The sequence below is a fragment of the Syngnathoides biaculeatus genome, chromosome 15, assembly GCF_019802595.1.
Source record: "Syngnathoides biaculeatus isolate LvHL_M chromosome 15, ASM1980259v1, whole genome shotgun sequence".
NCBI classification, from domain to species: domain Eukaryota; kingdom Metazoa; phylum Chordata; class Actinopteri; order Syngnathiformes; family Syngnathidae; genus Syngnathoides; species Syngnathoides biaculeatus.
Window position 1 is genome coordinate 11,022,018 of NC_084654.1, and position 27,571 is coordinate 11,049,588.

Here is a 27,571-nt window from a genome sequence, read left to right on the forward strand (position 1 = left end):
AGAGGGAAAGGAGCATGGAGATTGCTCATCGCATTGATCAATAGCCAGTACGACCACAGGACATCTTAAGTGGAGATTTGTGGATGCTTCACCCCCCCACATCACCAGGATTACACACGAGGGGCCACCACCGACTAAACGTGAGGAACAACGCAACAGGTAACGCTTTCATTTGTGCGTAACAAACTGCCTTGTTCCTCCCGTGAGACTGAAAAAAAACCGGTGTGGTGTTAGTAGTCATTACAAAAGTTTTTGCCCTTATTTAAGTCAACTGACCGCTCCTCTTCACTGTATTGATGAACAAAGTTAATGCATTAATTCAGTGATTTAGATTTTTCATAAATTATTCATTCGAGACTTGAATACATTGTTGCACATGCCACTCGAGCTTTGCTATTGTTAGAGTGACTGACAAGTGGTTAGCATCATGAATAAAATATCTGGATGAATTACATTTTATCGTAGTATGTGAATGTGACTATTTAGTCCACAATTGTATGTAGGCAGAAACCCACAAGCCAACGAAGGATGAAGCGACACTGAGTCGTGAGCATGAAGTCATTGTACAGTATATGAGGACTATGGACAGCCATTGGCCGGTGTGTTTGATAAGATTGAGTCCAAACTATTTTATATATGTAAAATGTAAGCGCTAACCTGTGCTAATATTGAAATGCAAAAAAAAAACCAAAAAACTTAAAAACAAAAAACAGCAGAATCTCCCATAATTTCACTGACAATGATAAATCAGAAGGTCAGCTCATTGCAGATGTTACACAAATGTAAAAATAAGTTAACCTCTGTGAAACCCGAACATCCACCTTAACTATGATGACTAGTAATTACACGTGTGATGACGCTGGTGTCTTAATGCTATGAACGTGAGTGTGCTTATATCATCTAACTTCCTTAGTATTTTCTTCTACGTCTCTTCCCAACAAAGAGAAAGCAAAACTCATGGTTCCCGCTTGACAGACTGACAGACAAGAAACACTCACCACTTCCCTGCATCCTCCAGCACTATGACACATTTCATCCAGCATACATCCTGTAATAGTGTTAAAATAAAATTCAATTTCATCCACATGAGGTCATCAGCTTGTAGCCTCTTTCTCTCTTGCGGCAAAACACCCCCGCCTCAAGCTGACGTAGTACAAATGCCACAAAGAGAAACGGGGGCAACGGACTGCTCATTAATGGTACTGCGTGCTCATTTCAGCTGGTTCCGAGTGCATTCTGGCTTGACAAAGTGCTGAACGTGCACCCAAAGGGCCCCTTGAAAAAGATACATTTGTGAATATGGTGCAATTATTGGCTTGCAAATGATTCCGATTGACTGTAAATCTTTCTAGTGTTAGATGGTGGTCAAGATTCAATCTGGAATCTGAAGTTGCCCAACCTGGAATGAGCATCGATGATGTACTGACTCGAGAATGTATGTTACGTAGTTTAGGACTCATTAGAGCCAAAGCGCAGCAATAATTTGTTCAGTGCATACTCCTTCAACATATAATTTTAATATATTAATGGCCTTTAACAAGACAACAGTCACAACATTATAACCTTGTCTACTTTATGTGAACAATTGTACTTAAAAATCAAACAATCTTTATAAAGCTACAGACAATAAAATGAATTGTTACAACACTGGTGTTCAGATGCACTCATCTGACTTTCATGTGGCAGTGTGGGTTCAATTCATACTGAATGACGACATGAATGATAAGTTTAATATTATGTCCGTCTCCATGTCTGCACTTTGAGTGGTTGGTGACCAATCCAAGTGTCGGACACCACTTGCCTTAAGTAAGCTGGGAGAGGGTCCAGCTCTCTGCAACCCTGAAAAGCCCTAACTGTGTACAAAATGGATGGATGATATTTGTATTTTAGTTCTCTTCGTGCAGGTTGACAATACATCTGGAGAACATCTCAAATTTCATGAGGCAAGTACTCATTTTGCCATACATGTGGGAACATACAAATATGTGTACAAATCGTAATGTTTTTTTACTTTTCCATGTAAATAATTTTTTTTATAACTGATGGTCAAGGAGATTAAAAAATGTACCACTTCCATTATATTAATACTTAATATGGATACATGCTAAGTAACAATGCTCAGTAATTTGTGGCGCTATATTGCTATCAGAATCATCCGATGTTTGTAGGAATATTGGCTAAGAAGTCACCCCACCACGGTACTTTCAGACTGTGCTGGAGCGCGGAACTTAAATCATAGAGCGGAAGAAATTCTTTAATCAAAAAACAAAACAAACAAAAAAAGCCTGACCAATTTTTTTTTTTAAATTGTAGTCTCCAAAAACTGAACACGTTGGGGCAAAGGAGGACGTCCAGTCGCCCTTTCCGACTGACATTCACGCAACGCAGCACATGTTTAGAGTCATAAAGTGCTGGTCGTGTGTGTGGTTATTATTGACTTGCTAAACTTTCAACACACAAAATGTTAAATAAAACTCTCCAGGGACAATTAAGACTTTAAATAATACTGGCAAGAATGTGTTCTTCTTTTATTAGATCTGGGCACTTTTAAGTTGCCTGCAACATAACTATTCTTATCTATGATGGATGTTGTCAAAAACGATATTGTGTACAGTTCTACACTATATCATTTTTGTTATTCACTCAATTCAATGCCTTCATTTTCCTTTTATGATGTCATAATATCAGTATTGTGCCGGGTTGGTAAGGTTAGGATATTGTAACTGTTCCCCGTTCTAGCATCTAGATTATAGACCCACGAGGCCACATACCTGGCTGCAGCTAAGGATTGTTTTCATCCACACACAGTCAATATACTTCACATGCCTTAATATAAATCATTACACATACAGTATCACAACTTTAATATATCACAGATAGCCTTGCCAAAGCATACATATACCACAGGGGTGTAAAATGTATAAATTGTCACATATGAAAGGAAGCTGGAGCTGTTGGCAAGGAGTCTCTGTGTAGTATCAGGTTTCGACTGGTTTTGAAAAAACAAACCGTAAGTAAAACAACAATCATGGCTTCCAAAATAAAGACAATGAAAGACAAACTCTTTTCTATCGGAATTTTTTTGAAAACAAATTCACGTTCATGGACAAAGGTATTGGTGTCAGCATGAGTGGTTCTGTGCACACACTGAATCATGCTATGAAAATGTCAGTACTATTGGCGTCTACTTTCTGAATCTGGTGGGTCTCAACAACAGCTGTCACTGACACATGCGTCGCCGCTCTTAGGCAAACAGTATAAGAGCCCCCGGACTACAATTCCAAAAATTCAGTTTAGACACATTTGGATGTTTCACAGATCATCGGCATTTATAACTCACTTGGTTTAAAAATAATTAAGTCCTCAGACTCCATAGCAACTTAAGATCTTCTCCTGATCACTTGATCCTGAAAGGCAAGACGGCAAAGGTCACTGGCTATAAACATTGGATTAGCTGCTAACTAGTGATTATATTGTCAGAGAGTTTCAGATCCAACAATTGGTGGATTCCACAATGATCACTGGCTGCACCCCTACATCTATTTGAAAAGGAACCATATTATGCTGAACGAAAACCAACAGTAGGGAAAGATTTACAAACTGAAACTAAATTACTTGATTATAATGTCATTTGATTAATCTATGAAACACCACTAAGTACCAATATCATTGTGCAGTTTTATGTATCATTTGTTCTCTTTCGGGTTATGGGTGAGCTAGAGCCAATCCCTGCTGACTCTGGGCAAGAGTCAAAGTCCAACCTAGACTGGTTGCCAGTCAAGTGCAGTACTACATATACTGTATATTGTATGTTAATAATAATAATAATAATAATAAATTAGAGTAATTTGGAGGTCAACTAGGGTAACGGCAAACATTACCATCAACTTTGAATGTTCAACTTCACTTCATTTGTTCAGAACGTAGTCACACTGACAACATCATGATGTGCATCTGCATCGCTTCTAAACTGAAAATCGAATCAGCCAAACCATCTGCATAAACAAGCTTAAAAACTTCACAACTCGAGCTGAGTCAGACCGTAGTACTAGGCTGTAAATGTTAAAGACAACAACCTGAAATCTTAACCTTCTCTACTCCAGAACCACATAAATCGACCGCAGTGCCATCACTCTCCTGCAGATACACTCAGCTCCCTCCCTGTCCGCTTCTTGGCATTCATGTATTCATTCCCACATTCAACTCACATTCTCACATTCTTTTCTTGTCAGAGTTTGCAGACTTATTTTTTGTTGGTAGTCACAGTGGTCAACATATAACATCAGAACAGAACCTCAGAACCTCTGAAAAATGTGCTTTTTATTTATTTTTAGTAAACAGTTTTTTTCATAATCTGGACATGATCTTAACACATTTCAACATTTAAAGGGGAAACATAATTGAGAAATAAAATCATAAACTCAGTCCGAAAAGTTGCTGAACATAGCAAAAAAGCTGTAAGCACTAAAGAGACAATTTCTTTGTCCTATGCCCCAGCTCAGGCCTGTTTGTCATGGAAGTTTGATGGGTACAGAACCCCCACCCCCAAAAACCAAGTCATTTGAACTATAGTATATAGCAACATGCGCCGGAGGACGGATAGCACCAAGCACGATTGTGCATGGACGAGGACAGATTCATGAAGTCCACGGACATTGTAAAGACATCCCCAGTTACTGCAAGCTCCTCCTCCATTGAATTAATTACGTCGTTTGCCCCTTCATGGCCAAGTGGCAATGCCGTGGATCACTCTCCCTTTGCTTGGGAAGCCGTCATTGTGTCTCACTTAAATCGAATGAATGAAGTTTGATTGGGGATGAATCAAATCAGCCGTGTTGTTACTGTTGGCGCATTGGCGTGATTATGACAAGCCAGATAAGCGCAAATCAGGAAAATAGAGTTCTAGGTGTGTTATAATCCTTTATCATCTGACAGAACAATGTCAAAGAGCTTTTATTAAGACACCTAAAGAGTTTTAAATCATGAAAAATGTTTCTTAAGATGTTCCCATAATCATTGTAATTCTTATTTATGTGCAGCTAACGGACACTTTAATTTGAAAATCACTGGACTATTTTTCACCTTTTCATGTCCATGGTTATGTCCCAGACATCTCCATGTCACAAAATAGTACTGTCCATTATATTCATCATTATTTTAGAGTATAGAAATAATACAACTGTGGACTACTAATCCAGGAGTTTTGGGATTGACCACTCAGACAAAAATCAGATTGCAAAACCTCCTCCTGTACTGTCGAAGTCTTTGTCTGTTTTCTTACTGTTCCTATTCAAGGACCCATCAGACTCCTATCTCTTGACTGCACTGCGTGAATGGGCTGATATTGTCTGTTGTTGTTCTGTGAAGACTAAAATTAAAGCTGGCACTCTCAAAAGTACTATCTGGATTCATGTTTTTTTTTATCTATTGATTTCTTTGTTAGTTATTAGGACGTTATGAGGATGAGTCATGCAGTCTTGCAGCTGCACTTCCACGATTGTTTGGTGACAGTCAGGACTCATTATCATTGTCAAGAATAAACGCAAAATGCATCATGTGTGCAGTCTCGGTCACATATCTCGCTCACTAATAATACTGCAAAACTGAATTCACTTCGACATGCACGAAAGGCAACAATTCATCATAACGATGCAGTTTGGTATTTTAAAAAATGCTGCTGACGTTTGGAATTTTCAAGTGATTCATTAATGCATGAGTTACAGTTGCTGCTTGAACAGCTCACATACCAAATCTTAATTTTCCGAGAACACGGCAGTTACGTAAAATCTGACCCTGAGGTCACCGGTCGTCTAGACTGGAAGGCCCTGTCCATCAAAATGCTGGAACATACTGATGCTTTGTACCCCTGCACGCCAGCACGTTCGCCAAGTTTTCGTTAAGAGACGGACTGATTTGAAATGTCGACTCTGAGGCGCGGATGCAGATCCAAATATCAAATTTGAAAAACTTGGCTGGCTTTGTCTTCGTGTCAGGGTGAAATGAGCCCTCTAGTGTATCGCATTTTATAGCTGTCAGCTAATGCAGCAAGTTGCCAAACACAAGGATTTTTCTTTCCTTATATAGTTACAAGGACTATTAGTATCACTGAAGAGAAAAATATGGACAACAATGTCGTATTATTAAGATAGTACAATCGTATTTTTAACTTTAAATGTTAGAAGAATGTCACATTATAATGGAAAACGAAGGCTATCAGGTGAGCAGTCTGTCTCCTCCATTGAGGATTGAAGAGGATTTTGTACATTTAAGTATCAAATTCAGTCCGTAATTACTGTATGTCATTGTTGACTTGCAAACTTTGCTTTTATACTTGAAAATAATTTTCTTGTATGTTTGACTTCTTTCTGGTAAGTGTTTGTGAATGTTAAGTAAGTTGAAGATTCTCAATCGTCCAAGGGGTTAATTTGATTGTGCAGACAGCCCAAAAGAGAATGGATCCATGACCTACACATTATTTCTTTGTCAACAAATAAATTGTAAGATGGAGAGTACATGTATTGTAATACCTGACCATTGTCCTGAAAATTACAGCAAATCTGGAGTTTCTCTGGTCTTTGCAATTTTAACAGCCTTTCCAGAGAAGAAGGAGGATTTTCTTTCAAATCCAATTGGTTTACCTCTGAAGTCTGACAACAGACTAATGGAGCTCCTCTCACTGATTACACAAATACTGTAGTTTCCCAGTAAATGCTCTGATACTCAGCCACTGCTGGTCCCAAGTCTGGATCAAAATGGGTGGGTTTTGTCAGGAAGCACATCCAACGCGGAACCTCAGCCAAACAAATCACGCGAGTGACTCGTGGTGGCGACCCCACTGAGAAGAAAAGCCAAAGTCACTTCTTCTGTAGTTTAAATATGAATGCAATGTGTTAGAGTTAAGTTAGATGCTCCCCAACTACACACACCAACGTGAAAACTATTTTGTTTTTCCGATACTTTCAGTAATGAAACATGTAAATGAAATTTAGAGAAAACAAAACATGTAGAAACCATCAGTAGTATCTACCCACTGACCACTGACATACTTCATCTTTGGAAGGAGGCGCCCATTCTATAAATACTTGTATGTACACATGTTTATGTGACAGTTGGATTTACCATGAGTAACATTTGGGTTCCCATTTTAAATTTAGGCTTTGGCCTTGTTTGTGGCCTCTCTGGCTCAGTCACGAGACATTCAACTGCACCGCGTTGTTTGCCAAACAATCAGTAACGTTGTGAATATGTTGTATGGGCGGTCTGGTATTCCCCAAAGACCTTTGACTAAAGCCTGATTGTCAGACAGTTTAAAAAAAAAAAAAAAAATTCTTCATTAAGACAACTGGAAGTGCTGCATGCTGACCAGCCTGGAATGTAGGGCACGAGACTTTGGAATGCCCATTTGTTGCTCAAGAGAATTGAAAACAGTCAAGGCTTCAATGACCAGGCAAGGAGGATCAACAGGAAAGGCATATAAGCGATGACAACGTCTTATCATTGCTGGCTGATCCTAGTCAAGGCTAAAATATTAAATGTCAAATATAACAATATCGGGTGGTATGGTAGTTCTGAAGACCCGGGTTAGATCCCGGCCCCGCCTGTGTGGAGTTTGCATGTTCTCCCCGAGCCTGCCTGGGTTTCCTCTGGGCACTCTGGTTTCCTCCCACATTCCAAAAACATGCAACATTAATTGGACGGAGACTCTAAATTGCCCCTAGGTGTGATTGTGAGTACGACTGTTGTCTGTCTCCATGTGCCCTGCGATTGGCTGGCAACCAGTTCAGGGTCGACCCCGCCTCCTGCCCATTGACAGCTGGGATAGGCTCCAGCACTCCCCGCGACCCTTGTGAGGATAAGTGGCAAAGAAAATGGATGGATGGATGGATGGATGGATGGATATAACAATATAATCAATAGAGGTAATGTAGTATCCCTATCAGGTTTCATAATACTATTCAAAGGTTCTGATATAATGTGAAGAAACCAAATTGTAATGAACACACAAAGAAATCTGACATCTGGATGTCACATTTCAGCATTTTTCTGGTAAAATATTAGTTTTGGACCCATTTTGGAGCTCTCGGTTCTCACTCTTAGGAAAGGTGAGAATCATCAAACATATTGGTAGTACTTTGTATAATTGTCAAATGCCAGGAATTTTAAAAGTTTAACACTGTGCAATGCAACTGTGACAGTTAACATGTTGTTTTTTGCATGCAAAGGGTTTGTTGTGAATGTGCCTACAATGAAATTTCCTCTGCCTTCACTCATGTCTGGCACTTAGGAGACAAAAATTTTCCCCACTTAAAAAGCCTGCAGCCTCTGTTGAACCATGAAGAGTGGCCCTGCAACGTGAGAGCAACAGATCCGGGACTGTAGTAGTACAGTATGTGGATTATCATGGCATCCCCCTAGTATAAAAATAAAGCAGTGAACGGCTGTTTTTATCAACACTATTCACCGCGTTACACATGCTTCATCACTCGTGCCGAGTCGGGCATGCTTTGAAGCCATTAGAATATTTGTCACATCTTCATTCCAATGTGCCGATATTGCCCGGATCACGGTTGGAAGCACTTGTGTGTGCACTTGTGGGATGCATGTGACCAAATTATTACAGTTATGCACAAAATAGCAGGTAATGCAATTAATCTCTGGGTAACAAGTAACACTCCATGCACCCAGTGAACTCCCAGAGGTAAGAGGAGGTATGTACTTCATGTGTAATATTTGTACTATTTCTTTATCTGTTCTCTTTGAACTGAGAGATGCAGTCCTAGCTATCTCGTGTTCTTCTCTTTAATGCGCAGGGCTTATTTCCCCTGGAAATAAATCAGTTTTAGACTATTTCAAACACTATTAAAGTTGATGCAGTTTAGATTGCACGCTCTCCTAGGCCAGAATCTTTGACAGATAAGACGTCTACACTACATTACATTGCATCTACAATGCAATGCATTGTTGTGAATCAGATTCCCGTCGTGTTCAATGTTGTGCTTTTGCATGTATTTATTGATATTTGAACAGCTATTAAGCACGTCTGTTCTGTCTGACAATGCTTTCTTGGCACTTAAACATACAGATGTTAGTCCTAAAGATCAGTGCTCGTCTCAAGGACGGTTTGAGATCACAAACACGAATTGCACATAAAAGAGACAAAACCCCACACTCCCACTTTGATGAACCACAGTGTATTTAAACAATGAACGGGCTCTTTGCACCTGTTTACGAGACGTTAACACTATAAGTTTTTTTTTTCAAACACAAAAGGTGCACATTGCCTACAAAATACGAGGCATGAAATATCATGTTCCTGAGTCACTTAATGTAGAAACATTTACAATACCAAGTTGAAAATATCTTCACCGAATATGCACTGCTGTACATTGATGTAATGTACATAGTATAACTGTACAGTATATGTCAGTGGCCAAGAGGTACAAGTAAAACTGATATTTTATTTATTACCTATGCCAAACACCATTAGATACTTCTACACAGTAACAAATACAGTATAGTTGACCAAAACTACAATTCTGCATTGTATTACCTCTGCTGGTAGCTACACAGACTTTCCTCCCATCATAATTATATTATAACCATCGTGTCAGCACCCTTACCCTACAACATGCTGCACATCAATGACAATTACAGCAGTGTGTGAAGACAAGAGTCACTATTTATATAATGAAGTCCTCGTACAAGATATATTCAAGATAATTGCAACAAAATGAATTACAGAATATATGGATAGAGAGCTTGGATGTCCCCAGTTTTTCCCCATTTTGATCTACTTTGCAGTATTCACATGTACTTGTGGTTTGGAGGGTGAGTGTAATTTTAAGAAGTTACATTCTACTGCACATGTGGAAAAGTAGGCAAGGAAGGCAGGAAAGGTTTTAAAGTTAAAATTGAATGAATTTGACCCCCTAGAATAGAAATGAAAAGACCGTATTAATGAAGGCAGCTGTGGAATGTTGATTGGAACTTCTCCTTCACAGTTGAGGTGTAGTGGGTTTAAATCTTGGCTTTGGCCCTCCTGTGTGTATTTTGCATGTTCTCCCAAATGTTGCTATGATTTTCTCCATGCATTCAGGCTTCCTTTGAAATTCCCAAAACATTCACTATATTGCCCATAGGTGTGAATGTGAGTGACTCTTTGTCTTTATGTGCCCGCCAATTGGCTGGCGACCAATTTGGAGGTGCACGTAGCTTCTTTCCTAAAGTCAGGGTCATCTTTATGACAACAAGTGCGAATGGATTGGTGGATGTAAGAAACCAAAAAAGGTCAAATCTGTCGAAACTACCTGTGCTTTGTCAAGTAAGATTACATATTTTTCTCTGTCCTTGGTCTAGGTGGGAAATGAGATCCAAAAGTAATGAGGTGGCACACCCGACCAATGGGGTCCTTGGGGTCCCACAGGGTGACCATGACATCAGCCAAGGGCAGGACATGTGTATTGCTGTGAAGAACATGAAGTCCAAGGTTCAGCAGCAGGAGGGTGAAGATAACATGGAGGTGATATTTGACAAAGAGCAGACATTGATGAACTCAAAGACGGGAGAAAAAGGAGGATCTGTCATGAACCTGTCCAGAGAGGATCTGCTCAAACTGCTGGGGATCATGGAAGGGGAGATTCAGGTCGGTTTTCAACGAGACTACAACATAAAATCTAACACACAGCCAATCTTTCATTGAGAAAATTATTCAGTACAGAGCACCCACTTCATTCATAGAATGCACAGCGCAAAGACTGAAAGGGCGAGCCATTCGGACTCATCGATTGAAGTTCAACTACAGCACCACCTTGTGGTCAAGCATGAGTCTTCGGCCGAAAAGGTTTTCCCTGTTGTCTTAGGAACTACAGTAGAGTAAAAATTCCTCCTATACAATACGAGCAACAACATAAAACAAATCAAGAGATTAGTAACGATATATTAATACAAAAATCAATAAAAAAGAAAGAGACAATTTTCTCACACTTATGGTGCGTGTTTGCTGATTGTAGCATTTTACCATAATTACAAATGGCCCAGTAATACGTGATGTGTGACTCATTTACCCGCCATATTTTTTGAAATAGCAAAATAGCTGCTGCGTCAGAATGACCCCCCCCAAAAAAAAAGTTCAAGTGAATCCAATTTTCTGAGAAAATAAGCACATTACAATACTCTAACATCATTTTATACTTTCCTGTTTAAGAATGTTTCCGCTGTTTTATAGTTTGAGCGCTTCAAGCCACATTATGCAATTTTAATCTTTTTATATCTCTGTGGGACTGCAGGCAAGAGAAGATGTTATCGACATGTTAAAGTCCAAGCAAACCCCCCAAGTGAGCACTGGATCACCAGACAGCTCTGCAGCAAGTCGCTCGGCTCTCCGGGCCCTGCAAAGGGACGGCCTCATCGCCGGCACGCCACCGCACACCCACAGCGTCTACCAAAAGCCCATGATCGAGGTCAGTCGCAGCAATCTTTTGCAAGACTGTAGTTGATTATCACATCTCTTAAAACGAGCACTGCATTTGCAGTTGGAGCGTCTGCAGGAGAAGCACAGGGAGACCTACAGGCGGATGCTGGGCCAGTTGCTGCTTGCTGAAAAATGCCACCGTCGGACTGTACACGAGCTGGACAGCGAGAAGCGCAAACACGTCGATTACATGAACAAGAGTGACGACTTTACCAATCTGCTTGAGCAAGAGAGAGAAAGGTAATGAAAGAAAGATGCACTGGGTTGACCTTAACATATTCCATCCATCCATCAATTTTCTTTGCTCCTTATCCATCTGAGGGTCGCGGGGAGTGCTGGAGCCTATTCCAGCTGTCAACGGGCAGGAGGCGGGGTACACCCTGAACTGGTCGCCAGCCAATCACAGGGCACATGGAGACAGACAACAGTCGTACTCACCATCACACCTAGGGGCAATTTAGAGTGTCCAATTAATGTTGCATGTTTTTGTGGTGTGGGAGGAAAAATGGAGTGCGCGGAAAAACCCACACAGGCACTGGGAGAACATGCAAACTCCACACACGTGGGGCTAAGATCAAACCCGGGTCCTCAGAACTGTGAGGCCAACACTTTACAAGTTCATCCACTGTGCCCCACCTTTACATATTTATGTGCATATTTTTATATGACATAAATAGGAATGGCAGCACGGTGGATCAGTTGGTATAGCGTTGGCCTCACAGTTCTGAGGTCCCGGGTTCAATCCAGGACCTGCATTTGTGGAGTTTGCATGTTCTGGCCATCCCTGCGTGAGTTTCCTCCGGGGACTCCGGTTTCCTCCCACATTCCATGTCGTCTGTCTCCATGTGGCCTGTGATTGGCTGGCAACCAGTTCAGGGTGTACCCCGCCTCCTCCCCGTTGACAGCTGGGATAGGCTCCAGCACTTCCTTGCAACCCTTGTGAGGATGAGCAGTGAAGAAAATGGATGGATGGATAAATAGGAATATAACATGGAATATAAATGTGTTAGTACCTTAGTGACAGACCAATATACTTTTTTCAGGGTCGATACCAATTGACCCCTCCGTACAGGGCACTTAACCACGCCACCTGAAGTGACGTCACGCCACTGAGAGAGACGCCATGCTTCTGATTTCATTCAATCATTCACACGTAGCAATGTTATGCTAGCGGAGAACGTCTCATTCATTTATACGACACGTGTATTAAAAATCTAATTTAGGGCATATCTTCGTGCAAACACAGTCTGGTTAACTTTCGGCCACGAGCCAGCAAGAAATCAATATGTTTGTGCAGTCCGATCATCGCTAAATATCGCTCAACAAAGAATAAGTGTGGCAATCGTTCACACGTAGCAATGTTATGCTAGCGGAGAACGTCTCATTCATTTATACGAGACGTGTATTAAAAATCACATTTAGGGCATATCTTCGTGCAAACACAGTCTGGTTAAGCTTCTGGCCGCGAGCCAGCAAGAAATCAATACGTTTGTGCAGTCCGATCATCGCTAAATATCGCTCAACAAAGAATAAGTGTGTCAATCGTTCACACGCAGCAGTGTTATGCTAGCGAAGAACTACCAATTCATTTATACGAGACATGTATTGAAAATCAAATATAGGGCATACCTTCGTGCAAACATATGTGTTCCAGTTGATATTAGATGGATTTAGTTGATGATGCGGTCTTCCACAAAGTTTGATCCATCGAAGCATTTTTCGTACTGGGTCTTCGGTTTTGGAAAGAGTACGAATCGAACTCCACCAACTAGCCTTTCAGGATACCTGTCGTCACTATTACAAAGTCCGTGACTACACCTCTTAACCATATTTTTTGTTAAATAACCCAAATACGTGATAAAACGCTAACTAAACCTATACTGGACCATGCAATGTTGTCTGAGAAAATGGCGGGAGGAAAACCGGGCTTTGGTTTATGCAGATCTCTGGCCTCTGATTGGTCAGTGACGCGGATTGCGCAATATCCACGGAGGGGTCAATTATTAGTAATCAAGGAGGCCAATAACCAATATTTTGAGTTGATCTTTTTAATTGGAGTCAAATAGAATGTACTGGTATCAAAAAATGTAATTATAAAAACTTCAACACTTTATTTAAATGCCTGTTAGCATATATTTATCAAACAGCCTTTCAGCTTTGCCATATGTTGAATTTTTATTGTAATTCAAAAACTGATATTTGTTTAAAAATTCCATCAAAAAGTCCAGGGAGCTCGCAGGCTAAGCAACGTGTTTTACTGTATAAAGTTAGATGAAAACTTGAAAAAAAAGCTCTCTAAAGTTTGTACAGTAAATAGTTTTCCAAAAGGTCAAGGTAACTGAAAAAAAATACAGTTATATACAACTAAAGTGCAGGTTACTGATACTTTTTACATTATTTTAGGACTCTTGTGTAAATGAAAGAGGTAACCAAAATATTAGAAACTACTGCAACTGACTCAGTACACCGTAAACCTGGACACCCATCAGCCACAACGCTATGAGCAAACATCCACTACAACAGGTGAATTAATATTACTCCCTTTACAAAGATAATAATGATCAGTTTTGATTGACACTGTCAGGTAGGGATTCATTTGATAATATATATATATATATATATATATATGTGCTATAGAAAATTGGATGGCAGGATCATTCGGAGTAGTGCAAAACTGTACTAGATTACTATGAGAGATGTTTTTAGTATTTTGATTGCCTCATTGAGCACCATGGAAGAATCACAATATTAGAAACACTTGTCAGGATGATGTGGTGTATGTAGTTCTATACTGGTGCAAACTATAAGTACAGTAATATAAATATTGTTGAATCATTCAACAATAGGACAGCAAGAGAGTCAAAGTTTGGATTTCATATGGTCAATCATGCTTATTAAGGGCTTCAATATGAAGTGCGTGTTATTAGTGGCAGGACTACTACCTGGTTATCAGTCAAGTTGGGCCTTAAATTCTCATCTTGAAAGTATTGCTAAATCTCCACTAACTAATCATCTAGTCGAGGGATGATCACACTATATTCTTGGACACATATTTTGCCTTGTTGTTTTTCATCTTGGTTCAGTGACCTGCAAAAAGATGTATCATTCATTTAAAACATAAAACGTTCAAGAGGGCGGCACGTTGGATAAGCTGGTTAAGTGTTGGCCTCAAAGTTCTGAGGACCCAGGTTTGATCCTGGCGCTGCTCCAGGTAGTCTGGTTTCCTCCCACATCCCAAAAACATACAACATTAATTGGACACTCTAAATTGCCCCCAGGTGTGATTGTGAGTGCACCTGTTTGTCTCTATGTGCCCTGCGATTGGCTGGCAACCAGTTCAGGATGTACCCCTCTTCCTGCCCCTTGACAGCTCGGATAGGCTCGAGCACTCCCCGCGACCCTCGTGAGGATGAGCAGCAAAGAAAATGGATGGATGGTTGGATGGACGTTCAAGAGTATAGAAGTATGATGATGCTGATGCCAGGATGTGGTGACGGCAGTAGGCGATACAAAAAGGAAAGGAAATGCAAATTGAAAAATTGAAAAAAAAAGGAAAAACAAAAATTCAATGACAACTTGATGAAAGAGAAAGCAAAAGAGTTGAGTGAAGCAAAAAGACAATGAATTTATTGATGCTGGAGAATTTGTTGTCCTCACCAAGTCAACCAAGAACGAAAAGAATAGTTTGATTCACAAAAGTGGTAAAATGAAATAATGTTTGTACTCCAGTTTGACAGTGAGAGGCATATACTGTAGCTCTGGCAGGTAGAGATGTGTAAACTTGACATGTACAAGGTGTCAACTTAGTGACTGAAAGAGATAAGGGATGCACAGAATAGAAGCAGAACCGAGAGTCCATTACATCACTTCTGAAATGATGTCATCCAATAGCTTATTACCTTTCACTTTTGGTCATGAGGAAGACGGCAGATAGGAAGTGTGATAGAGGGACAGAGGGAGGTGTACAGCACATCACAGATGTTCCACCACGTCCTCACAAATTTTTTACCTGTATATGAAAGTGAGCCCTTACTAATTCAAGCACCAGTACTCAGGGATGAAAGATGGTAAATGGCAGTTACTTTCCCGAGGGAGGAATTGTACACAGTACTCAACTCAAAAAGTCGATCACGAATTAGTCCAGAACACCGATTGACTCTAATTTGCCCAGATTTTCCTCCCTATGAATTCATGGAAAAGTGCTTGATCTGTTCTTTGGCTAAACTGTTGCCACTATATATTTTTAAATGTGGAAAGTGGCATTTTAAAATTCTTAATGACCACACCACTGTAAAATCACTGTTAAAAAGGAAAACATGCTTTCAAACTTAACAATGACAGAAATGTAATACGAGGCATGTCACCCTGCATACATAGACTTCATGCATTACTATACTTGTTGTTGGTCTTCTTCTTATTACTACTATAGTTATTATCATGTAATTTCCCTTGCACCCATGCAAAAAGCCAAAGAAAATGTAAAAGTGGAGCCTTGCAGTAACACCAGTTCCACCTCTGCATTTTGCAACTTGAGAGGTATATTTTTTTTTCTAGGAAAGAATTTCAAATTATTTAACATTTAAAAAATCCACAATAACTTATCAAGGTCCACAATTAATTCAAGAATGTTGAAATAATTAATTTGCAAGGCATTTCTGCAAAAGACTTGTTACTGTGTTTGTCACACTCCTTGAAAAACAAAATTCAGCCAAACAAACCGCCTGCGGACAAGACCAAATAACACAAAGATACTGCATTTTATGCTGTAGTGATGCGGCGGCATAGTCTTCCTTGTGCTTTTTACTGGAGTACATGGGAAGTTTATCATGGGAACAGAAGGTCAACATAGATTACATTTATTTTGTGGTGTGGTTCAAAAGAACAGCAGAAGGTTGATTCATTCAATCTCTTCATTGTGAAAACGCCCCTCTAAAGTTGTGAGAAGCATACATTTTTTTGAATGGATGTCCATTTTTTTTAAAGGTAAGAGCTTCATGTGATGGCACGATACCGATACTAAATAATTGTTCTTCTTTCCCTAAATGAGTGGCGCCACTCAAATGAAATTATTTTTTGGATGAATAATAGTGTGAAATCTTAACTTGACAAGACATTTAGGGACTCACAATAACATACAGTAAGTCTAATGGCAGTAATGTTCAAGCATTTAATGTCTCAAAATTTAGCACCACTCAAAGAGACAAATTTGTTCTTTTCAAGCAGAAGACATCAACACGAGTACCACACAGACGACTGAGCAAGGAGTGAATATTTGCAGTTGACCTTTCAACCCATAGCCCCTGCAGTGATTGCTTGCATGAATAAGAATCAAACGCACCTCAGAGGAAATCATGATGACTTTAAAGATGAGCCTGGCTAAGTGGCTGTGACAGGAGTTCTGTGCTTAAGTGGTTGTGACTCAAGTCGACCAAAGTGGATGTTTTTACACGACATGAAAGTTTAAGTATTACATTTGGATGGATTAAAAAACGATGCTCAAAGATGTCATCTTAATTATCACCTTAAAGTGCAACATGACTGCGTGTGTTGCTTGTTGAATTGACATTGCTATAATTTGGATCTCAAAAAGCAAATATGTGGAATTTGAGGAATATTATATTTGATGACATTTAAAATTCAAGAGTAACGTGCTAAATCTATTTTGAAATAACTAAACTACTAAAATAATTGGGTTGATTTTACCCTTGCTTAAAAACGTACAGAAAACCATTCACATTCTTGCTTACATTCACAACTGCAGATAATTATAATTTATTTTTCCATCTTTAGTCCAGAATATAGTATTTTGTCTTAATTTCTTTCTCTATTTATACAGTATTTCACAAGTCTTGAGACTTATTGGGTTATTTTGGTACTGCAGGTGTCTGTTTTTGTACCATATTGTGTAAATATGTGTTGGTATGACAATAAAATATCCTGAATCCTTAAAAGTGTTTTTGACATTGCTATGATAAAGCCCCATTGTATAATTTAAAGGTCTATAATAGTGGCGTTAACATAAGAAAATTCTCATTTAGTGCTTATAACTTTACCAAATTGGCTTGAAAAAAATCCCACCCATAAAATGTACCCATGTAAGTATGGTAAAATGCCAAAAGGACACAATTTTTTATAGAGTAAATACAACACACAAAAAAAGGTAAATACGGTGCATGCAAGAATCCCTTTGGACCAACACCTAAACAAAAAATCATTTCTGTTAAATGTGCAAGTGTGGTACTTCTCTACTTTGTCATTCTCTCCCTTTGTCGAAACGGAAAAATCTCATTTTCCATTAGCGTGATGTCCTCCAGCCCTCTGGGTGAGGGCTAAGTGAAAAAAAAAAAAAAAATGGTCAGATGCCAAACAGTCAGGAATGCAGAAAATGGGCATCAAATAAGTTCTTTCACTCTTGCTAACATAAGCATTAAAACCTCTCAGATATATCAGATCAAGTTGTACATCAAGAACTTAAATATTTAAGTGACGTAATGGGTGATACTTAGCAGAGGAACAAGTTCCACTCTTGGAAGGATGATAGCTCCACACAAAATGACTGTAAATGTTGATCTGTATTAGATGTTAAGCCATTTATAATGACTTTTAAACATGGAAAATCAAGAGTTTTCTTATCTTACATCATAATATCTGTATTATGGTTATACAGTACATTAATTGACTAGATCTACGAAGCAGTACTGTATATTACGCACCGACTCTTACTGTCCATAGGTAGGATTGAGAAAATCACTTTAGATTGTCATGTTTTGATTTTGGAAAAAAAAACCAGACCACTATTTCTGGACAGACAGGTAATACGCTGGTTGCTGCATGCTCAAAGTGTGGAAGTACTTCATAGAAAATTGTGTTATATAAACATAGCCTGCTGTATGTCAGGTTACAGTACATGTTGCTACTTGGTGCTCAGTCAATTTTCTCCACCCATCTGGTAGTGGCTCGAACAGTTATTATGTACGGTACTGTCATTGTGGTTGCCTAATGTCCACTTTGCCTCCAATTTGTTTCTCTTCACAGCACATCAGTCGTGCTGTAAATTATCAACCCAATGTTCTTGCTTTACACATAATTGCTTTTCTCAGGCAAGTAAGATAAATCCTACTCACACATTATTGTTGTGATGATTTTTTGGCAGCTCTCGTCTGCTTCAATCCTAAACCTTTCGAGACAGACCTCGCTGCCTTTGAGCAAATTCCCTAAGAAACAGGATAAAATGCAATGCTATCATTCCACATGTATTTTTTTTTTTGTTCTCAAAAACACAAGAACCTTTCAATCAATTTTAAATATATTAACCTGAGCAGTGTCTAAAATATACGTATAAGGATTAGGAATATGCCAGTTTATTTTTAAAATGAAATTTTGAATATAACAAGAGTAAAAACAAACAACAGCACAAATTAAATAATTGTATCATATAGTTAATTATGGAATTATTTTTCCTAAAATAATGGAATTATGCATTGGCAGCTATGTCAGAGATGTTGATGTGATCACTTAAAGGTCTCATGTCACCCAAATCCAATCTTGTACTATTTTATGTATAACATTGGTCAAAATGTGCCCAAATACTTTGTTGTTGGTACCCATGGATTCAACTTGGTTGAATGGCAACACAGCATTTCGGGTTTTGACTGAACGAGTCCCTGCCAAACAAATACAAACAAAAAAGTCTATAGATATACGTATGTTGTGTTTTACAACAATTCTTAACTATTGTATATCTATAATTTTTATGTATGTAACTGAATGAAATACCGAAGCTTGTATTCATTATTACCGAGAAAAGTTGCATGCAGGTTCAATTCAAATGAACGGGAGTGGGTGACAAGCACAACCTTATAGTATTAATTTTATGTCCAACTCATCCTCACAAGGGTCGCGGGTGTGTTGGAGCCCAGGTATCTTTGGATGACAGGCGAGCTACACTCTGAACTGGCCTACAGCCAATCAGAGGACACACATAAACAAACAACCATTTGCACCTACTGGCACTTTAGAGTCTTCAACTAACCTACCATGCATATTCGTGGGAAGAAACTGGAGTACCTGGAGAAAACCCACACAGGCATGGGGAGAACATGCAAACTCCACACAAGTGAGGCCAGATTTGAACCCGAGCCCTCAGAGCTGTGAGCCAGATGTGCTAACAAGTTCCTCACTGGGCCGCCTGCTTTAAGTATGCCCCTCTTTTTTTAGTTTTCACTCACCTCTCCTGCCAGATCACAATCCCTATTAGTGTGCCAACAATCCAATGCTTGGCGAATTGTGCTTCAAGGCAAGACATGGAAGGATCCAAACGCAATGTTATAATGTTTGCTTGACCGCCACGAGAAGCCACGATATCATCAAGGACCCATCAGAGCAAAGTTGTTTTTCATATTTAAATTAAGAATCAGAGCAATTTATTTATTTTAATTACACATTGAATAGTAATGCTGAGATTGACTGGCATCCAGTTCAGCGTGTACCCCTTGTGAGGATAAGCGGTTCAGCGAATGGATGGATGGATAAATAGATATTAGAAATCTGGCTATCTCAATTGCTAGATGTATAAGATCAAGTATAATCTTTTGAAAAGGTGCAAAATGGGCATTTCCAACACAATAAAACCACATGAAACATTATAGGAAAAACATGATGGCATGGAAATTTTCAGGTGTATCAAAACTCATAGGGTGTGCATCTCGATAGTTTCTTAAAAATCCATCATTGTTACGTTTGGTCATTTTCAACCCTCTTCCCCTAAAAAAATGACACATCTAACAAAATCATATCTGTTTCCCTCATCACATGAAAAACAGTCCTAGTCCAGTTTTACCTAAAGGGGAACTACAGTATAATGAACAATCCCTGCTGTTTACATCAATAGTTTTACACTTAAAGTGTGAAAAACATTTAAAAGTCCACCAAGGAACGTGCAAAGAAATTGAAATTGTGGGACGTTTTACTCAGTAAGACCTAAACTGCCTTGAAAAGCATTTGGACTGGCCTTCACTCAAACATGCCAGTGTTGCATGGAAGTAGGAAAATTGGGGGTTTTACAGAGCACTCCTCCAGTGGCAAAAATCCCACCCCTTTCACAGTCCAAAGTGGAACACTACACAGTCTCTCTCACTTTCTCTCGCATGTGCCCACACACATACACACACACACACATACACACATGCACTGCCACACATTACTGCTTTATAAGGATGATGTGACATTGCTCACCAGAGGTCTGATCGTTCTGCACTGTATTAAGTCACACTTCATAGTCCTTAAATATGTATCCTTGAGATGTGACACAGGATTATTTGTGAAAAAAAGAGGCCCTGCCTACTTGTCATGCATCCTGATTGGATTTTGTGTCACTGTAATTATGCCTGTGTTGCTTGTAGAACAACAGTGGTAAGTCCCGATTGCATTTTTTTATCTGAAGTTTTCCGATTGCATTTACATTATATGAAGCACTGATTCATAATTCCTTGGAAATTGAGATGTGAACCTTTTGTTTATTGATTAGAATTTGGTGTCTCCAGCTTATTTGGTAATATTGGTACTGCATTGTGTATGGTAGTGCAGAGGGAGAACCTGCAACACTGCATTCTGTTTTGTTTTACTGGAGCAGCATGAATTAGCTTTAGCGGACTGGAAAGAACAAAACAGAAAATAGGTCCACATAGCCAAAACAGATCAGTTTATGTTTTAATCTTATCTTGATTTAGGAAACAAGTAGTCCTGCAGTTTGTGAGAGCTTCATGTGATATTAAATGGCTCAACTGTTCATGGTGTTGATGACTAATTACTTCCTTTCATCATATTGTCAGTGATGTGTGTCTAATCCTCACCTACCTAATCCAGGGGTGTCCACCTAATTTTTGTCATGGGCAACATTGTCGTTATGATCTTCGTCACAGGGCCATTGAGATTCTGAACCCAAAAAATGTTTCATTACCTCATCATATTATTACATATCCACAACAAATCGATGGATAACCTGTTTTGAAATCAGATAACAGTTTTTCAACTATTGTACAAGTTGCTAGTTAAATGTGTTTGGAAACACAAAAAGCTTGCAATAGCTCAGTACTATTGTGTATTAAATATGGTAATTAGAAATGTTGGTACAAGCAACAAACTTGGAAGTTGATGCAGATGATTTCCTTTAAATTAAGTTAAATGATGTGGGAGGTTAGGACTAGCCACCAGGCCATACGTTTGACACATGTAATTTATTTTTAAATGGTGTGAAGGAAATCCAGAGTAAGTAAGCAAGTAAGTAAGTAGCTAAATACTACAACTTCTATTACTACTGATAATAATAATGAAATAATAATAATAATAATAAGAGAGGGGAGAATATTACTTTTACTGAATTAAATCTCTCCTTGAACTGATCAACACACATTTGTACAATACAGTCTTTAGAGCAGAAAAATTCATTATATGCTTGACTAATGGACAACCTTCCCTTTTCTTATTGCCATCTTTAGACTAAAGAAGCTGCTTGACAACGAAAAAGCCTACCAGGTGAAAAAGGACAAGGAGCATTCTAAACGTCTGGCCAAGGTGCAGGAGGAGCTTGTGAAACTGAAATCTTTTGCCTTAATGTTGGTTAATGAGCGCCAACAACACCTGGAGCAAATGGATCAACAGAATCAACGGGTCCAGGAACTGAACCAGCAGCTTCAGCAGCAGAGGAAGATATTGAGTGAAACCAGGACGCATGCCCAGGAAGATGCCCACAGGGTTCTGGGCTTAGAGGCCGAGCTTAAAGAGAAAACTGTCAAACTTGCTCAGCAGCATGAAGACATGAGCACTAAACTTGCAGATCAGGAGCTCCTCAACCGTCAACTCAATTCAAAAATTCTCGGGCTTTTGCATACAGTGGATGAGATAGAGGAGCGCAACAAGGCCTTGAGGAAATCTGAAGAGGAACTACAGGAGATGGGGGACAAAACAGGCAAAGGAGAACCTGTGAACTCTAACTTGATTACTGAACTAGAGAATTTAAGGAAGCGTGTGCTAGAGATGGAAGGAAACGACGAGGAGATCACTCGAACTGAAAATCAGTGCAAAGAGCTTAAGAAGAAGCTACAGGAGGAGAATAACAAAAGTAAAGAGCTTCAGATAGAAGTGGAGAAACTTCAGAAAAGAATGACAGAGTTAGAGAAACTTGAAGGTGCCTTAAACATAGGCAAGAAAGAGTCTGCTCAGTTATTTGTTGCTTTAGAAAGAGAGAAGGGCCATACCAAAGAGCTCGCTGAGGAAGTTGTCATGCTCAAGATCCGAATGAAAGAGCTTGAATCCTCTGAACTCAAGTTGGAAAAGTCCGAGCTTAACCTGAAGGATGACTTAGGTAAGCTTAAGTCATTGACTGTGGCGCTAATGGAGGAACGAAAGACTTTGGTGGAAAGAATCACATCTGATGAAAAGAAAAAGGAGGATTTAACAAAGATGGTCAAAGATGAACAGAGTAAGGTTATGGCAGTGACAGAGAAATTGATAGAAGAAAGCAAAAATCTCTTAAAGTTTAAATCGGAAATGGAAACCAAAGTCGATACTCTGACGATAGAAAAGAGGGATCTCAACACCAAGTTGGCAAACGAAACAGATAAAACAAAGGATCTTCTTTCTAAGGTTAGCCAAATGAAAAAAAGGTTGGATGGGGTAGAGCAAGCAGAGAGATTGTCTACAAAAAATACTGTGAAAATTGAGCAAGGAAGAACATCTGATGCTGGAAAAAGAGAAGATAACAAAATTAAAGAGCTAACCTTGGAGATTGAGCACCTCAGAAATCGCCTCAAACAGCTTGAAGTGGTTGAGGGAGATTTGCTTAAAACAGAGGATCAGTATGACATTTTGGAGAAAAGGTTTATAACAGAACAAGACAAAGCCACCATACTTTCCCAGCAAGTGGAGGCCATGAGGAGTCAGATAGCACGGAACAAAGCGATTGAGAAAGGAGAGGAGGATAGCCAGGAGGAAGACCTTCGACAACGATACAAGATTGAGGAGGCGAAAACCAGAGAAATGCAGGCGGATGTTGTAGCTCTAAAGGAAAAGATACATGAATTGATGCACAAAGAGGACCAGCTTTCTCAACTACAAGTAGATTACTCAGTACTACAGCAGAGGTTCTTTGAAGAGGAAGAGAAAGCCAAGAGTATGGGCACTGAAGTTCTGCATCTCACCAAAGAACTGGAGAGCGCTAAGCGTCACAGTCGTGCACTGAGGCCTAGTTTGAATGGGAGGAGGATGGTGGACGTTCCTGTCACATCCACTGGAGTACAGACAGAAGCATTGTCTAATGGCCCAACAGAGGAAGATACTCCAGCTGGTTTTATAAGGAAATCTGTTCAAGAAGAGAACAACATCATGAACAATTTAAGGCAGAAAAGTCTGAAGAAGCCAACAGAAAAGACAGGTGGAATTGAACGTTCCCCTTCATCTGGAAGTGATCTCAGTAATAAGAAATCCTGGATACCTTGGATGAGGAAGAAAGAGAACAACTCTCATGAAACCAATCTGGAAAAAACACATATCAGTGGAAATCCAAACCTGACTGTGGCCCACAAGCAAGGACAGCCTTTACACATCCGAGTGATGCCAGACCACCAAAACAATATGGCCACGCTTGAGATCAGTAGCACCGCTACTGAGGATGTTTTCTCAACATCTGCTCCACTAAATCAATCACACCCTAAATCCAGAATCACAATCATTCCAACACACTCCGGTGCAATTCGGGGAAAATCCAGCAATGAACATCAGGCTCCAGAAAGAGCTAAATCTCCAGTCACCATCACAACTATTTCCAGAGCCAAGTCTCCAGACTGCAACTTAACTTCCTCATCTACCTCAGGAAGGCCCATGTCTCCCGTCACAATCATGACAGTTAGCACCTCGGCAGTGCCTGATGCCTCTTCTTCCCCAGAACCCCAAGAGATGACAATGGGCCGGGCTGTATTCAAGGTTACCCCTGAAAAACAGATGGTCCCAGTGCCTATAAGGAAGGGTCACAATAACACAAGCATTATCACCACCACTGACGATAACAAAATCCATATTCATTTAGGAAATAATCTGACCCCAAAGATGGGAGTCAGGCCAGTGTCTGCTGTAACTGAAAGCAAGGAACTGACCCTGTCGACAGGGACAGTGTTGCGCTCCCCTCGCCAAATTACTACAACCCGGACCACACAGAACAAAGTGATGAGCACCCTTACCATTTCTCCTGTTGCGTCAAACACTACCAGACCAACACAAAGCATGGTACGTTTTTCTCAGGGTTATTACAGTAGAAAAGTAAAATAGACTATCCAGTAGAATGCAAAGATCCAAGGCCAGCCGTAGTTTTGTTCATTCACTGCGGTCCTTTTGTCTCATTGACACGAGACCAGGGTTTATATATGACATCATTCATTATCTCCTGAAAGTGGTCATAATGTTGTTTGCTTGTCATAGTAATGCTAAAACAACAAATCTAATGTGCTGGCCAATGACTTTTGCGCAGTCCTGCCATTTTCTCTACAATTATCTTATTTTTCTAGACTTACATTTCAAAGGGATAAAAAGGATACTTTTGTCACAAAGTCACTTTTGCTTCTTATTATTTGGGGAAAAGAGTCAAATGACTACAGAAGACAAAGACAAGATGAGTTGAGTTAAAGTATAGTAATATTGCGATTATTTCCATGTGTCTCTGCGTGAGTGTAATGCCATGAGTGAAACAGTGTTGAGGTTTCAGTGGACCTTATGATATACTCTTTGTGACTCAGTTTGATAATGTGGCAAAAAAAAAGGCCCTACAGGCTGGCCTCAGCACAGCAGAGCTAATGATGTGGCATTTTGCCATCCTGCTACAGGCGTGCTGTAATTTATATTTGTTTCACAGTGTTTACATCCACAAACAGATTCGCAGGGCTCTGTGCCCCCCGGCTGACAAAAAACAGCCTTGTAGCAGGAACAACACACAGAAACCATGCCCACCTAACTGGGTTGAAAATGAAAGAATGAATAATTATTTGCATTTTCATTTGGTTTCTGTCCAATGGGTTAAAGTGTTTAGAAAATGGGAATTCCTGTTTTGCTCTTTTAAACTAAATTATTCTTCATTTTCCATCCGAATGCCAACTGCTTTCATTCTCCTGAAACTGTACTCTTGTCTCTTTCTCTCTCTCTCTCTCTATTGTCAAACAGTGTGGGCATGATTCCCAGGGCCCTCGCACGGGGCTGACCCGCATCCCAATGTCCAAGAGCCTGAAAACAGGGAAGATGGTGCTCGGTTCCTTGGGCATATCAAGTGGACTGAAGGCAGAGTCACGAGCAGAAAGTCATTCTATGAGGATAGAAGTTAAGAAATCAGTCATTAACGGCATAACTTATCAAAATGGAGGAAAAGGCTGATTGACCAACCAAAACAGTCTCTGGTGCTTAAGAACAATAATACATTCAAAACACAACAGTCAAGTGAGCGATTAGTGATTATATTTTATCTAAAACACTCTATTTATGTAAAGCCTGCTTGACTGTATTTCTTTGTCACATATTTTCTTTCATTGTAAAATGTATGGAGGGAAACAGGTCAAACCACTCTGCTACTAATTGTTCATCCATCCATCCATTTTCTTTGCCGCTCATCCTCACGAGGGTCGCGAGGAGTGCTGGAGCCTTTCCCAGCTGTCAACAGGCAGGAAGCGAGGTACAGCCTGAACTGGTTGCCAGCCAATCACAGGACACATAGAGATAAACAGCCACACTCACAATCACACCGAGGGGCAATTTAGAGTGTCCAATTAATGTTGCATGTTTTTGGGATGTGGGAGGAAACCGGAGTGCCTGGAGAAAACCCACACAGGCATGGAGAGAACATGCTAACTCCACACAGGCGGAGCTGGTTATCGAACCTGGGTCTTCAGAACTGTGAGGCCAAACCTTCACCAGCTGATCCACCGTGCTGCCAACTAATTGTTGATTCTATCACAAATAATAAAAACAACTTAAAATGTATCCAGTTTAAGTTAATGTCATTTGCATTTTAAGTGTATGTCAATCATTTGTTACTAAACTTATTTTGAATAAAAATAATTCAAGTGTTCATGTTCATTGGAAGAAGAAAAGCACAAATCTAATGTTTGTCTTTAATGCATGGATTCATCTTTCCAACCAGAATCAAGCTGTTCTGTTCTGTTTCATTTGCATTGAATAAAAGGTTAACGTGAGTTAATGTCTTACTACATAACACAATGAGCAGCCAAATTGCCATTTGGAACTTTGAACATAGAAAATCTCACACAATACAGATGTATTATCATAAATGTGCACTGTACAAATTTATACGATCAGCAGGCTTGACATTTGTTGGAAAATGCCAATTTTACTTTTTTAGTTGTCTTACTATTTCCTATTAATCACTGGCATTGACAGCTGTTGAATTCAATTATCCACATTCACACTGGGGAGTGGCAGTGAATCTGTTAAGAAAGTTTGTAATTTATATTTTATAGGTCGTAATACCTAAATTAAAAGGACATTTTGCAAACTTTCAAAATTGTTCATTTATTTCAAATATATGAAATTGATACAAAAATTAATTGAAAATACTGGCAAATACCAATCAAAACAATCATAGGTCAGAAATTGCCTGCTTACACAGTCCTTATATTTGATCATTTTCATGTTAGTAAAGAAGTAGGAGAGTTCCCAAGCCAGCCGAGAGACAGTCTCTCCAGCGTGTCCTGGGTCGTCCCCGGGGTCTCTTTCCGATGGGACGTGCCCGGAACAGCTCACCAGGGAGGCATCCAGGAGACATCCGAATCAGATGCTCCAGTCACCTCATCTGGCTCTTCTCAATGCGGAGGAATAGCGGCTCGACACTGAGCCCCTCTCGGATGACTGAGCTTCTCACCCTATCACTTTCTTGTCACAATACAATATTTAAATACCATTATGTTGTCATCCATAAAATTCCAACTTTCCCTGAATCGCTGAATACAAAAGTTTTAAAAAACACTACACATTATACCATATATTTTCCCATAAAAGTGAACTGTTCCTATAGCAATTATAGTTTGCAATGATATAATCTCACATGAG

The 27,571-nt window shown here is 39.6% G+C and overlaps 1 protein-coding gene across 1 annotated transcript; it reads left to right on the forward strand.

Annotated features, from left to right (window-relative positions):
• LOC133513254 (filamin-A-interacting protein 1-like) lies at positions 1-26,647 on the forward strand. Its single transcript, XM_061843856.1, has 6 exons — positions 1-159; positions 10,357-10,642; positions 11,286-11,459; positions 11,532-11,710; positions 21,967-24,748; positions 25,676-26,647. Exons 2-6 carry the CDS (start codon positions 10,364-10,366, stop codon positions 25,880-25,882), a joined length of 3,621 nt encoding a protein of 1,206 aa, XP_061699840.1. The 5' UTR covers positions 1-159; positions 10,357-10,363; the 3' UTR covers positions 25,883-26,647.
• Positions 26,648-27,571: the final 924 nt, after the last annotated feature.